This window comes from Gavialis gangeticus, unplaced genomic scaffold, assembly GCF_001723915.1.
Source record: "Gavialis gangeticus isolate Ggan-Ray unplaced genomic scaffold, GavGan_comp1, whole genome shotgun sequence".
Classification (NCBI taxonomy): Eukaryota; Metazoa; Chordata; order Crocodylia; family Gavialidae; genus Gavialis; species Gavialis gangeticus.
Genome location: NW_017728997.1, coordinates 1,175,095 through 1,189,494, shown reverse-complemented (window position 1 = coordinate 1,189,494; position 14,400 = coordinate 1,175,095). Strand labels below are relative to the sequence as shown.

General features: G+C 42.0%; 1 protein-coding gene across 1 annotated transcript in view; it reads left to right on the top strand.

The window, feature by feature from the left end:
* The window catches only part of IRAK2 (interleukin 1 receptor associated kinase 2), a 33,379-nt gene that overhangs the window by 5,875 nt on the left and 13,104 nt on the right, over positions 1 to 14,400 (top strand). Inside the window, exon 2 of the mRNA XM_019504674.1 lies at positions 1,613 to 1,792. Within this exon, the coding sequence (XP_019360219.1) occupies positions 1,613 to 1,792 (180 nt within the window). The remainder of the gene's footprint in view (positions 1 to 1,612; positions 1,793 to 14,400) is intronic.

The following is a 14,400-nucleotide window of genomic DNA, read 5'->3' as shown; positions in this document are numbered from 1 at the left end:
CAGAAAATGGTGAAAGAACTCGAAGGAAGGGGTGGCAGGGTTAAGGACAGAGTGAGGTGTAAACACAGACTGATGGATATAAGTCAAGGCAGTGAACTGTAATACTCAGGATCAGGTTAATTTTTGCTCACGTGGAGATTTCTGTTCAGCTCTGTCTCAATCAAAGGGGCATGGTAAATTTCACATATTTCACCAGCTGGATAATACTATGATTAAGGGGGGAAAAATCTATACAAATAATATAATGAGAATGCAGAAATGGGGCCAAAATTGCCAAGCAGAGATTGTGACTAATGGATACAGAGCACGGGCTCAACAGTGGAAATAAAAGATGATGGCAGTGAGGTGGGAAGATAAGGTCACAGTGACTTGAGGCAGGGAGGGGGCAGGAATTCCACAAGTGTGACTAAGTACCAGGAACTCCTTGTGCTTTCTGGATTTATTGGAGCCAGTGACACAGTTAGGACCTGATCCCACAAATATATCTGACTGGCCAATTCCTGAGCCCCACCCATCCATTTTTGGAACAAGCTGCCACTATTTTCTTATTATGTTTTCCTCTGGTCCCATTTTCTAACCCTGTTCATCGCACTCCGTGTTCTCAGATTCTATACCTCTTTTTTCCTTGTTTCTATATATTCTTATTGATCTACATGACTTGTCTTTTTTCTTGATCTTATTATCCAGTTAGGGAAACATGCCAAATTTACATCTTACCTTTTGATTTCACTTCTATTGAGATGACTCTGAACCTGAAACAAAATCCCAGATGTGAACCACTCTGACCAGATTTCTTGTTTGGCTGATCTCACTTTATTTTACTTCATTTGATTTCACTCAGCACTCGTCATGGTATGCTTACTGCATTCTTCTCTACTGAAGTGATTATTTATACAGTCATGGAGATGTCCTTAGAACGATGGGCGTGCCCTGATTAGCCAAACCCTGGATGTCCACATCTCCAGTTATCCAACATTTATCTCTATCCTGCAAACTTATCAGATGCCCCTCTTATCAGATCAAAGATAGTGAAGGGGCCTGAAGCTTGGAATTTGCAATCTAGTGGAAAGAGGGAGTTTTGAGAAAGGACATGGGCTGCAATAATAGGGGATTGTGAATTAAAATACTTGCCTGTAGTCACTCTATTAGAACAAATGAAAAATTAAGGGTTCACGTGTAAGCAGTATAATTTAAACTCCCTTTCACTAAGTTAGACCCAATTATTAAGTGTAAAGGGATTGCCACAGCAACTGGTGACCACAAACCAGTGTAACTGCAGTGGTGCTAGCGTAGACAGGCAAAATCACTTTAAAACACAAATTACAATGCAGGTTGCCCCAGCTTCACTCTAGGCTCAGCTACAGCAGTAAAAATTAGCAGCTTTACCTGTCTACCATGAGGAACTGCACCAAATGTATTCATTAATTTCAGTGGAATCAAACATCATCAATTCAACTGAGTTTTTTCTGTGGTGCGAAATATTTGGGGTACTGGAAAGTTGAATAGATTTGCAAATGTAAACCAAATGTGTAACAGACCTGGGCTTTGTCCATTTGTACTTATTTTGCTCCTTTCCAGTTCTTTAACATGAATATATCTTGTTTATCTTTAGCCTCTTATGTGATAACGGATCAGACAGAGCTGAGGAAAATCAAGTGCATGGAGAAGACGGGAATTAGCATCACGCGAGAGCTCATGTGGTGGTGGGGAGTGAGGCTTGCAACAGTCCAGCAACTACTGGAACTACTGCAGGGACTGGAGCTCTACCGAGCAGCACAGGTCATTCTGGACTGTGAGTAGATGCTTCTTCTTGCATAGAGAGACTTCTCCTTTATGTTAGGAAACCTAAACTAAACCAAAATAAGCCCTCTTTTTAGGTGAGAAACCTTGTTTTAAAATTCACTGCCTGATTTTATAATGTCACAGCTCATACTAAGCATTCACGTTGGAATTACCATCCCAGACCAAATCACATATCTATTTAGTATACTATCCTATTTCTGCCAGCGTCTAATGCAAATTGCTTCAAGAAAAGGTACAAGTAAGTTCATTGATGCTGTGAAGCACAGAGGTTTTAATACAACCTAAATCTTTAACTGTAAATGTTCTCCTTTCCATATAAAAATGTGGTCTTTTTTTTAAACTCTTGATCACAATGGAAGCTACAGGTTAATGCTGCCTTTTAGATTTGTTGCATATCCCCCTGCTCTTGTATTCAGAGGATGGGTAATTAGAAGAGTTTTGCCTGGTTGTCAGATTTGCCTTTTCTATTCAGTATTTGTTGCATCTCTAATACATTTTCTGCTACCCCTTACTCTTTGCTGTATCTTGATATGGAAGTGTTCCTCTGACTCAAACCACTTTTATCATCTGTCTCTGATCTGCCTCTCCTTTGATTATATCACTTTTAAGATGTCAGCCAGCATTTGCGGATAAACCACTGCCTTATAAAATGGCATTATGGTATGCTTATTTTCCTTGCCATCCCTTATGTGTCTAAGTTACAGTCACTTTGCAGCTCCTCTATTATTATTGCATTTGATCCTTGAGTTCTTACCTCCACCTACCAATGACTCCTTGTGACCCAGAACAAGTCACTTGAGGTCTTGGAGTGACTCGGTATAGAGGAGTTATGGGCAATTTTCATTCTTCTTCCCTTTGTGCATTTCCACACAAAAAAACCACATTTATTTGAGCTTTGTCTATAACAATTTTCCTTTTTTATGAAGGAAATAATACTAATTGCAGATAGCTGCTAATTCCTGGAAAAAAAATATCCTGGTCAATGCAGAAAAAAGATAGGCACCACAATGACACAAACTTTCACAATGTCCTGAAGCATTCCTCACATCTAATTTTTTCCGACACATGATTTGTTGGCAGAATGATGAAGTACTATTGCAAAATCTGCAGATGCATGACAGTCTGTCTTCTTAATGGATGCGTCAGGGCAAATTATAATAACCAGAGATATACTTATCATTTACTGCTTGAAAGCTTCATGGATGCCTTCTCAATGGAAATTTCCAGGATTTTTGCTCACTGTTTATATTGCCAGTTTTGACTAAAATGGCTCATTTTGTTGCTAAACATAGTAAGAAAAATAATATTCTGAAGCATGAGAAGACCTAAGTAAACAGAGCCACTGGCTTCCCTATCTGCTTCATCCACTGAGTCACAAAAAAGAGAGGCAGACAAAATATATATATTTTTTCCTTTCATGTCAACAGAACAGAGAAGAAAGTTAAGAAAATATGGGAAAGACAAATAAAGTGAAAGTCTAATTTTCTTCTTTTGTCACCACAGTGTCTCCACACTGGAGAATTTTTTAAATTAGACATGGGTCACACAGTCTACCTCCCTTCTACCAATGCAGGACTATCTATGCTCTACAGTCCCTGATCTAGTGCTTTATCCAGTTTACTTTAAAAAAAAGCTCAAGCAATGAGGCTTGTTCCCTTGACAGATTCATCTGCCACTGAATAAATATACTGTCAGAGAATTTCCCCTTCTAATAATTCTTTTCCCTCGCCTCATTTTAATCTGAGTTAAAGTATCATCAGTGGGTGCATTTACATGTTGCTCCACAACATTGTACAGTGCCATGCTTTAATAGTTCCCCTTGGAGATAGGAAGTACTAAATCATGGCACCATATGGACTGTTACTGCACCGTGTGGGTGGCGCACACTTGGATTTTGCAGCTATGTTGCTGTAGCAGCACATTATAGCCAGCGAGCACACCACTGTGGCAACATAGTTGATGATCACATGTAGACATATGTGATCACTACACTGCCGTAGAGCGCCATACGGTGACGTATAGATGTGCCCAGTTATACTAAATCATTCTTCTCCAGACTGGGATGCCTTGGTTTGCACATGTAGTGGCTTATGCTTACTGGTGTGTATCTAGGGTGGCCATCATATAGGACAGTCCGGTTGTCTTCCATCCTCGATACAAAACTCGATGCCCTTCTGTCCTCTCTTAAAGAGAAACATAGAGGACATAAAGGCGTCGGGTTTTGTATCAGTAGAGGATGGAGGACAGAGTAGCAGAAAACTGGAATGTCCTCTACGAGGGCCACCCTGTGCATATCACATGTTCAGTAGCAATGTGTATGCAGATGCTGCTTACTGTAGGTCCATTGTTCTCAACCTTTTTTTGGACTCAAGGCACCCTTCACTGGATTGAGGCACCCCTTGTTGGACCTGAGTCATCCCTCTATAACTTTTGTGAATTGTGTGGCTACAATTTGAAAATGGATGCATATATTACAGTGCTTATCCCCTTGCAGAGGGGCTGGGCAGTGGAGGTGAGGGATTGTTCAGGCAGGGACAAGTCTGAGCCTGCCCTAGTATATACTTAGCTTATCTTCTCACAGCTCATGCCATCCTTCAAAGGATCTGGGGGCACACGAATCCTGGTTGAGAACGAATGCTGTAGGTACTAGCATTCAGTTAAGGCCACATTTTAAACACTGAATTCGTTTATTTTTAATAGCATTTTCTGTATTTTACAAGAGAGAACTCCAGATGGAGAACAGACTCAGACCCCTAAGAAAGACAGGGAAAGAGAATGATTTATTTCAGGGAGTTTAATGGCATTTCAAAGTTCCCTGGGGGAATAGGCCAGGTTACTGTTCAGGTTTCTGTTCCTTGAACAAGGTGACAGTGTTTCAGGTACTTGGAAGCTGAGTTAATTCTGGGATAAACAGCTAATATGGAGGAGAATGAATGGCACACGTGAAGCAGCCTGGAGAGTCCTTTTTAAATGTTTCTTTCTAGTGCAGTTCTTCCCTTAAAACTGACACAGGGCTAAATTCGACCTTCCTTAATCAAGCAAAATTATCATTCATTGTTAATAGGAAGTTTGGTCAATTAACATTGTAGGTTTTGGCCCTGTGCAAAAATGACACCTTCTTACTCATCAGATCAACCTCCTGTTTAAATTCAGTTTCATGTTTACCTGCATCATGAGTCAGAGACCTGCTACTCCTATCAACTCTCAAAACCAACCTAGCTGTAGGAAAGTAAGGTAAAGTCTATTCTGACATGCCTGTATCAGTCACCTAATTTTTAGCTGATTCACGGTAACAGTGACTTTTGGCATCCAGATTGATTTTGCAGGACTGGCAGTCAGAAGAAATTGATTTCTAAAGGAGTCCACTTGATCAGGAAGACCACAAACATGGAAGCTTTTTCACAGTCACTTTTCAGAGTAGCTTTTCAGCACTGTGAGGCAAGGATTATTTTGTATTGTTGTTCTGTATGTGTTCAGCAGCACCTAGCACAATGGAATCCTAGTCCAAGACTAATGCTCACAGGCACTACAGTAAATGAAAAGAAAATAATAATAGACTGCACTTCATAGTCTAATTAGAAACAACCAGCAACGCATTGAACTCCATCCCATGGCTCCAAAAGAGGAATCTGGGATCCACCTTGGTTTTGTAATTGTTCAGAACCAAACAGGGCCTTCCTGAGCACAAACTACTAGCATGTTTAAGGAATCCCATAATTGGGAGACAGCAGTTTGCAACTGAAGACAAAAACTATTTAAACACTCTCTTTAGTTACATGGCAGGAGCAGTTGCCAACCCCATTTGGTATCTTTTATGGGTGCAGTCTGACTGTTCAGCTGAGCTTGATGTGTTTTGGTTGCCCAGGTTATTTGTCTTTATCACTGTTGCCAAAGTTGGATTCAAAGAGTGTACGAAAGTAGCTGTGTTAAATTGAACAATATCGGCTATGATAATGTCACTTCTGTTCCAGGGTAGAGATATTTGGCAGCTCTCTAACAAGGCATTCCACAAAACAAGGCAGAGCTGATTTCCAGCTAGATTAGCTGTTTTACTCCTACAGACTCAGACCACAGAAAGCTCAGTTTATTCAGTCACACAGAGCAAGGAACCACAAGACTCACCGCCAGTTGCAGAAGTGATCAGGGGAACTACATGGAGCAAAGCCCCGTGCTGCATAGTGAAGTATTCTCATTATATTCACATTAGTGTTTGAAAATGGAAAGTAGCACTGAATGCAATCTTGATGCACTGTGTTTTGCATTTACTCCATCCTCACTCTCACAAAACTCACTGTAAAGTCCACAAAAATCTTGCCTGAGAAAAGTCCAAATAAAACTACTATCTCTGAAGACTCAAGACATAAGACAACAGAGCACCACTTTTCCAACTGACCCCTACCTTTGGCAGCAGACTCCAACACCACCTTCTTTCTTGATAGTGACTTTTCTTTTAAATAGCATGAAAATGTTACAGTAGCTTGTGTTACATTGTTTAATCCCAAGTATCCAAGAGAAATTACATTAAAATAAATTCCTTCCCATCTGATCTCGGTCTTCCCTGAGGAAGTTGCTGCCTTGCTTCTATGGTCTGCCACATATCTGAAAGTTTTTGAACTTCCTGAAGAATTTTTTATTCGGCAAACAGCAACAAACCCAGGGGTTTCCCCATTAAAAATAAAAATCTAAACAACTTCCTCCAAATTCAAAGTGAGAACAGGCTGTCTGTGAACTCCATTGGACACGATTGCTAAAAGAATGAATTTGTGCAATTCCTTCTCATGGAAATCAATGGGAGTCTTTCTTTTGACTCCATGAGCTGCATCAGGACTTAAGAAAATCAAGTTTGAGCTGTTGGTGTGAAAGAACAACATACTTGAATTAGGAGCAGCCTGAAGGCCAGGATTAGCAAAGCAGTGCCAAATGATCCAGGGAAATGAGACAGTGGACCTTCCTATCTTAGAGATGGACTGGAACAAGAATCCCAGTCCGAATTCAGGTGGAGAGAGAGGGAATACGGACCTCCCTCTGGCCCAGGTTTAACAGAAGACACTAGCTCAGCCAAAAATCCCAGGAACCAAATTTGGAATTCAGCTCTGAACTCCAGAGTTCATCTCCAGCCTGCTATAATTATGAGAGAAATGAGAGTCACGAAGGATGGTCTTGTAGGTAAGGCACAGTAGCAATCTATAGTCAGTCCCTTGCTCCACCCCAGATTTCCCACATGACATCTCACCAAAAGAGATAACAACATGGAACAGCTTAATTAGGAGAGTGTTTTAAGGCACTTCTATTGAAGTTTTCGTAAGCTATAGTCCTGGAGCCATACAGCAAAATGGGCTTTATTTTAATAGTTGATCTGTACAGAATTTTTGGAAGTGCCTAAGTGACTTGCCCACGGGAGCCTGAATTCCATTTTCACAAGTGATTTAGGCACATTAGAAGCCAATGGGATGTAAGCACTTAAATTATTACTTATACCATGTGTTCTGTAGCATGGCATGCAGACCTGTTTCTAAATAACTCAAGGGATTCAGCTTCCACCCTTTCCCTTAGTTACGTTCTTATCTACGTTACAAAGTTCTGCTATCACAGCTGTGCTGGCAAAGGGTATGAACGCTCCCGTCCTTTGACTGACATGGCTATGCCAGTGTGGTGGCTTCCACCAGCAGAGCTTTCGTTGTTCAGGGGTGTTGGTGTCACTCTGGTAACAGAAAAACCCTTTCTGCCAGCAAAGCTGAATCCATTTGAGGATGCCCAGCTATGTAGTATAATGCCTAGCAACGACAGGCTGAGAGGAGATATGGTTGCTCTCTACAAAGACACCATGTGGGGACAAGAAACTGGGAGAGAGAAGCAGTATTTAAACTAAATCATAATGTTGGCACAAGAACCACTTGGTATAACTGGGTTGTGAATTGACTGAAACTGGAAATTAGAAGTGTTCTCATCATCAAAGCAATGAAGTTCCAGAACTGCTTTCCAGAAAGAGTGAGGAGGGCTGATAAACCTACCAACTTTCAAGAGGGGATCGATCAGGTTAAGGATGGGTTTCTGTGGGCAGTTTGCAACAGCTGGGAAATGCACTCAGTGATGCAGACAGTCCTGTCCAGTCCTAAATTCCCAGGTCTATGGAGAAGCTGTTATAATCCCATCCATCTCACTACTAGATAGTTCTTGATGTTCAGCCTCCATTGCTTTTTTCTGAACTGACCTACATCTGAGATAAAACAAACCATAAGAGAAGCTGTACTTCCCATCAGGTACAATTTCTAGAAACCAACTATGCTAGTGCCACCAGAAAATAAAAGAGCTCCTATCGTGTCACTTGACCTTGTGGTTGTACTTCCAGTGATCATGTGCAAGACTCAGGTTCCACTGCTCACTGCAGCTTCCTGTGAGGATCAGCAGGGGTTAAAAATACTGCAAAAGCTGTGGCTCGGCCCCTGGCCTTTCTGCCAGACTTGAGATGGGCTTTGAATGGAGACTGGTCTAGCTTTTGACTGAAAGGTGGGAAAAAAAACGGTCTGGGGCAAGAAAGGGTTAATTTGTGGAGGAAAATGATGAGGACAGCAAGATTCAGAAGAAGGAAAGCTATGCTCAAGCTTATATGTGCTTTGATGACTATATAGCTAACACTGTGCTTGATCAATATTCACTTTTGTTCAATAACCACTGTAATTCAAATGCAGGAAAGTGCAGAACTGCAATGTAGTGCCATTACAGTTCTTGAATATCTTCCAGCAGGCTTCCCTGCACTGAAGCCCATGGGGAAACTTCCCACTGATGCCCATAGCTGAAAAGCTGTGCTGTTGTTTTTTCTTTGAACATGCAATAGTTATGTGGTTGGTATTGTTATTACGCTGGGGGATTTCCATAGTGAGTTCACCAGTGAGCAAAACCACTTTCCAGCAGCCTGCTCTTACATTTCAGAAAAAAGCAAGGCATTAAAGGCACTCTGGTATCTGAATAGGTGTATTCCGTTGTTATTCCTCAAGCAGGGTGGAAAAGGAGGGTGTATTACCTTTTTTACTAGGCAAGCAGTTTATAAAACTCAAAGGGTCTCATTTTCAAAAGGGCTATTTCTGACCTAGTTGCTGCACATTTCAGCTGCCATTTCTGATAACTCCTCTGGGCTCTTATGCTTACGTCATTTCTGTAGCTTCAGTGCTGACCTGTTTGCTTGTTGAGCAGGAAGTTTCAAAATTCACAAAAAACCTACAGAAAAGCAGTGTGAAAGAGGGAAGCGGCTCTAATTTTAGAGTTTTCATGTCGTTAAAGCAAAAACTCCCTTAATAATGTGAGGATAGCCAGGCCCTAGTGGAGTTATATCCAGATGTCTCATCTGCAGTCTTTCATGTCGTACTAAAATGCCACGAAACCTGTGCTTTCACACACTGCTGACAGACAATAAGAGGAAACGTAGTGGGTTCGCCTGAGTTTTAGGATGAACACTTGGCTTCTTTGAAACAAAGGATCAAATCAAAATTCAGCTGTACAAATGCAAGCTCCAGGCAGACTGAGATCACAGACAACATGCATCTGAAATGAATTCTGCAGCCCCATTCTCTCTCTATTGAGGCTGAGGGGGCATTTGATTGTCACATAGAGGAAGAACACAGATTATAAATTAAATATCCTGCTTCCTGATGGCTTCACATCTAACCATTGTATACATAAATAGAAAAACATGAAGAGATTACCTTACTTTATAATCAAAATGGCTTCTGTGGCTTGGATTACTAGTAAACTATCTTTAAGATAAAGAAACCTGATAAAATAGTGTGATAAAACATTATTTATATTGCAAATGAAGCAGTAACTTGCATTTGTAGGAAATGTATTCCTGAAGAAACTTGCCAGATTGACAAAAAAAGCTATAGAGGCCTACCCTAGAAGTCTGGAATGGAAAAATCTGTAAATCATTTAGTTTACATGAAGGCATTTCCAAGTTTGTTGTCCATCCTAGTCCAAAGAGACTTCTGGATGTCATCTAGTCCAACCCCCTGCTTGAGGCAGAATTATTGCTATCCAAACCATTCTATACAAATTCTTGTCTAATCTATTCCTAAAACTACACAATCCACCACGTAGGGATGGCTACCCGGTTTAACCTCCTCCTATAAATATAAAAGGAAATATGTGCCTGGACAATTAACATTTGATTTGAACCATGGTCTGCTGGCATTCCAAGTAAGAATGGCGCCAGTGGATCAACAAGACATCTGAGAACTATAAACACACAGAGTCCTTTTTTGAATTCTGGTTTTTGATGTAAATGATAAGCTAGTAGGAGTATGAAGCATGCACTAAACTGGGATGGTTTGGGTAGAGTTTGGGGTTACTCATCTTGTTGATTAATCTACTTAGTTCTGCTCTAATTTCACACTTAAGAGTGTGATTTCCTGTTTTTACCTGCTGAAGTATGTATGTTGGAAATGGAATAAAATGCAAAAATATTACAAGGTGATAACTTTGTCTAGACAATTGGGTCAAAAAAATTGAAATTTAACCCATGATTAAGTTTTCCCTTGCCACCCTCTCAGATCCAGTCTAATACCTAACAGTTCACTACATTTTATTTTTGCGACACATTCATGGAAGAAGACAAGAAAACCATGTGGCATTTCTCTCATTTCTAGACCCATTAAAAGCAAGTGCAGTTTTGCCTGTGAATTTAATTAGTAACTGACAGACAGCAGATTTAGGCTAGATATCAGGAAAGACTTCTTCATGGTAAGGGTGGCGGCTTCCATGGGAGGTGGTGCTCTCCCCTACCTTGGGGGTCTTTAAGAGAAGGCTAGATAGGGGATCATCTGACCCCAGCACTCTTTCCTGCCGAGGCAGGGCGCTGGACTCAATGATCTGTTGAGGCCTCTTCCGACCCTAACATCTATGACTCTATGAAACATGGAGCTATTTTTTCCCAAGATTGCAACATGCTGTAATCCAAGGGGGGCCAACCTGCAGCATGGGTGCCACAAGTGGCAGGGGCAGCCTGTGTGTGTGGCACATGGCAGATCGGGGAGGGGCAGTACTGGCAGCACTGCATCAGCCAGCGCAGGGAGCAGAAAGGAAAGCAGCAAATTGAACAGGGGGCACAGGGAAGGAAGCAGAAAACAGAGCAACAGATCAGGGAAGGGAAGGGGATCAGAGTGAAAGCTGGGGAGAATGTGGGACTAATTTGTGGCACTCCTGCTAAAAAGCTAGGCCTCACTGCTGTTATCAATGCTATAGAACAGATATAGGCAACCTTTTCCAGCTCAGGACCAGGTGGGTGCTAAAACCCAGCCACCACTACCACTTGTCTCTACGATGCCACAGGGAGAGCACCCACAGCCAGTGCTTGTCTCCAGAGTGGCACAGGTCGAGTGCCTGCAGCCAAAGCCCTCTATGGCTGAATGCCACTACAGCCCCATGTCTGCCAATCAGATCCAATGGCTCCACAGGCCAGATTTGACACACAGGCTATAGGCTGTTGACCCCAGCTACAGAAGAGCTAAGTGTTACTGTTGTTTTACGTATGGTTTAAATAAAAACCAATCCAAAATGCTTCTTTGTACACAGACTTTTGTCAGGTGAGGGACTGATCTTCCCCTAAATTATAACATCAAGATGACAATTTTATCCCTGCATTTTACAAGTCCTTTGGTAAGACCCATAGGGTGAAACCAACAGGATTTTATAGAAACTATACTCAGATCCCAAGGAATTCAGTAAAGCATGAGGCACTTTCTTTATTTTTTATAACCAGCCAGAGTACAAATAGCTATGAAATGCTGTAGAATGATTTAGAAGTTTATACAATAAGTAATTGTCTGTTAGGTTCTGTATGTTCCTTATAGAAAAAGATCTATGAAAAGAGCTGCAATGGTTAGTGCAGATTTCTTGGTTTCATTGGTAACTTGTCTATTGACTAGTTGCATGACCTTGAACAAACTGCTATCTTACTAAGGTGTTGGAAGGTTTAGTTGTTGCAAATAAAGTGCTTTAAGATACTTAAATGAAAGACACTGGGCACATCTATACATGCAATTAATGTGCACAAATAAACTCCAGAGCTTATTGCTCCAGCGTTTTTTGCTCCCAGGTGCACCATTTGAACGTACACCTGGGATAAAAAGCTCCAGAGCATATTGCTCCAGAGTTTATTCATGCACAGCATGTAAAGCCCTGTTGGAGTAGCCCTGGGCTGGTTGGGGTATGAGGGTGCTTCAGTGTGGGGACTGCCTGAACACCCTGTGCCCCAGCCAGCTGGGGCAGTGTCTACATTTGCTCTGCTGTGCAAAAAAAACTCCACAGTAAGGTATTTACAAGTACTTATATTTACTTGCAAAAAAGTATTGTGCTTTTTTGTGCTGCAGAGTTTTTTTATGCATTTTTTTTGCACTTAAACTGAGACACACAGTTTAAGCAATTTGTTCAAGGTCATGCAGCTAGTTAATAGACAAGTTACCAATGAAACCAAGAAATCTGCACTAACCATTGCAGCTCTTTTCATAGATCTTTTTATCATATCCATTGTATTGGTGGATAAACTGAGGCACTTACAAACTGTATTCACAAGTACTGTCCTTCTGCAGAGTTTATTAGTTGTTGTATGCACTCTAAAAGGGGGACATGTGTAGACACTGAGATGTTTACCGCACAGTTAATTAGCCAACAGTGCAGTAAATGTCTTGTGTATATGTGGCCACTGTGTTGAGTCTGATAAGACCAATGTGTTACCATTAACGGATCTTTTGAGAGTTAATATATCAACTGCATGGTTATGACTGTACAACTGGATTCAAATACATTTTCATAAGCATTAAGTAACAGTTGTGACATTACATGCAGATCAGTTTGTTTTTTACTCGTTTTAAAATTTGAATGTAATAGATTCATATATTCATAGATGCTAGGGTAGGAAGGGACCTCAACAGGTCATCGAGTCTGACCCCCTGCCTAGGCAGCAAAGAGTGGTGGGTTAGATGACCCCAGCCAGATGCCTATCCAGCCTTCTCTTAAAGACCCCCAAGGTAAGGGAGAGCACCACCTTCCTTGGAAGCCCATTCCAAATTTTGGCCACCCTTACTGTGAAGAAGTTTTTCTTAATACCTAGCCTAAATCTGCTGTCAGTTTGTGACCATTGTTCCTTGTTACCCCAAGAGGCGCCCTGGTGAACAGGGCATCTCCGATCCCTTGCTGCATCCCCCTAATTAATTTGTAGGCAGCCACAAAATCACCTCTCAGCCTTCTCTTGTGGAGGCTAAAGAAGTCCAGGTCCCCTCAGTCTCTCCTCATAGGGCTTGTCCTGTAAGCCCCTGACCATACGAGTAACCCTCCTCTGGACCCTCTCGAGTCTATCAACATCCTTCTTGAAGTATGGTGCCCAAACCTGGATGCAGTACTCCAACTGCGGTATGACCAATACCGCATAGAGGCGAAGTATCACCTCCTTGGATCTAATTGTCATGCATCTGCTGATGAATGATAAAGTGCAGTTAGCTTTGCTGATGGTTTTGTCACCTCATGTTCATCTTAGAGTCCACTATGACTCCGAGATCCCTTTCCACTTCTGTGCTGCTGAGAGGGTCACTTCCCAGCCAGTAGGTGTACTGGATACTTTTGCGCCCTAGGTGCAGCACTCTGCACTTGTCCTTGTACTGCATCCTACTGTGTTCTGCCCACTTTTCTAACCTGTCCAGGTCTCCCTGCAATCATTCCCTACCCTCCAGGGTGTGCACTTCACCCCACAATTTAGTATCGTCCGCAAACTTGGACAGAGTACACTTCACACCCACATCCAAGTCACTGATGAAGATATTGAAAAGTACAGGTCCAAGGACCAAACCCTGCAGGACCCCACTACCCACATCCTTCCAGGTCAATACTGACTCACCTACTACCACTCTCTGGCTGTGCCCGCTAAGCCAATTTGCCACCCACCGGATCATGTACATATTTATGTCACAGCCTCTTTATTTATGAGAATGGGATGAGATACCATATCAAAGGCCTTGCTAAAATCCAAGAAAACGACATCCAACTCTACTCCTGCGTCTAAGCGCTTTGTGACCTCATCATAAAATGAAACTAGATTGGTCAGGCATGATCTACCTGCTACGAATCCATGCTGCATTATTTTTTCCCACTGGACTCCCACAAATATGATCCTTCATAATCTTTTCAAAGGCCTTTCCAAGGATGGAGGTGAGACTGACTGGCCTACAATTACTCAGATCCTCCTTCCTCCCCTTCTTGAAAATAGGGACCACACTGGCCCTTTTTCAGTCCTCCAGGACCTGCGCTGAGTGCCATGAGTGCTCAAGCAGCCGTGCCAGTGGTTCTGCTATGACACCGGCCAATTCCTTCAGTACTCTCAGATGCAGCTCATCCAGGCCTGCTGACTTGAACACGTCCAGTCCATCCAAGTAACTGCACCAAGTCAGCGTCGACAGCTGGTGGACTGGTGTCTCTCTGATGCCCATCTAAGAACCCATCAGGACTTATCTTGAGCCCTGTTCAGGAACACTGAGGCAAAAAACTCATTGAAGAGCTCAGCCTTTTCCCCCGTCTGTCACTAATTGCTCCTTCTTGTTCAGTAGGGGTCCTATG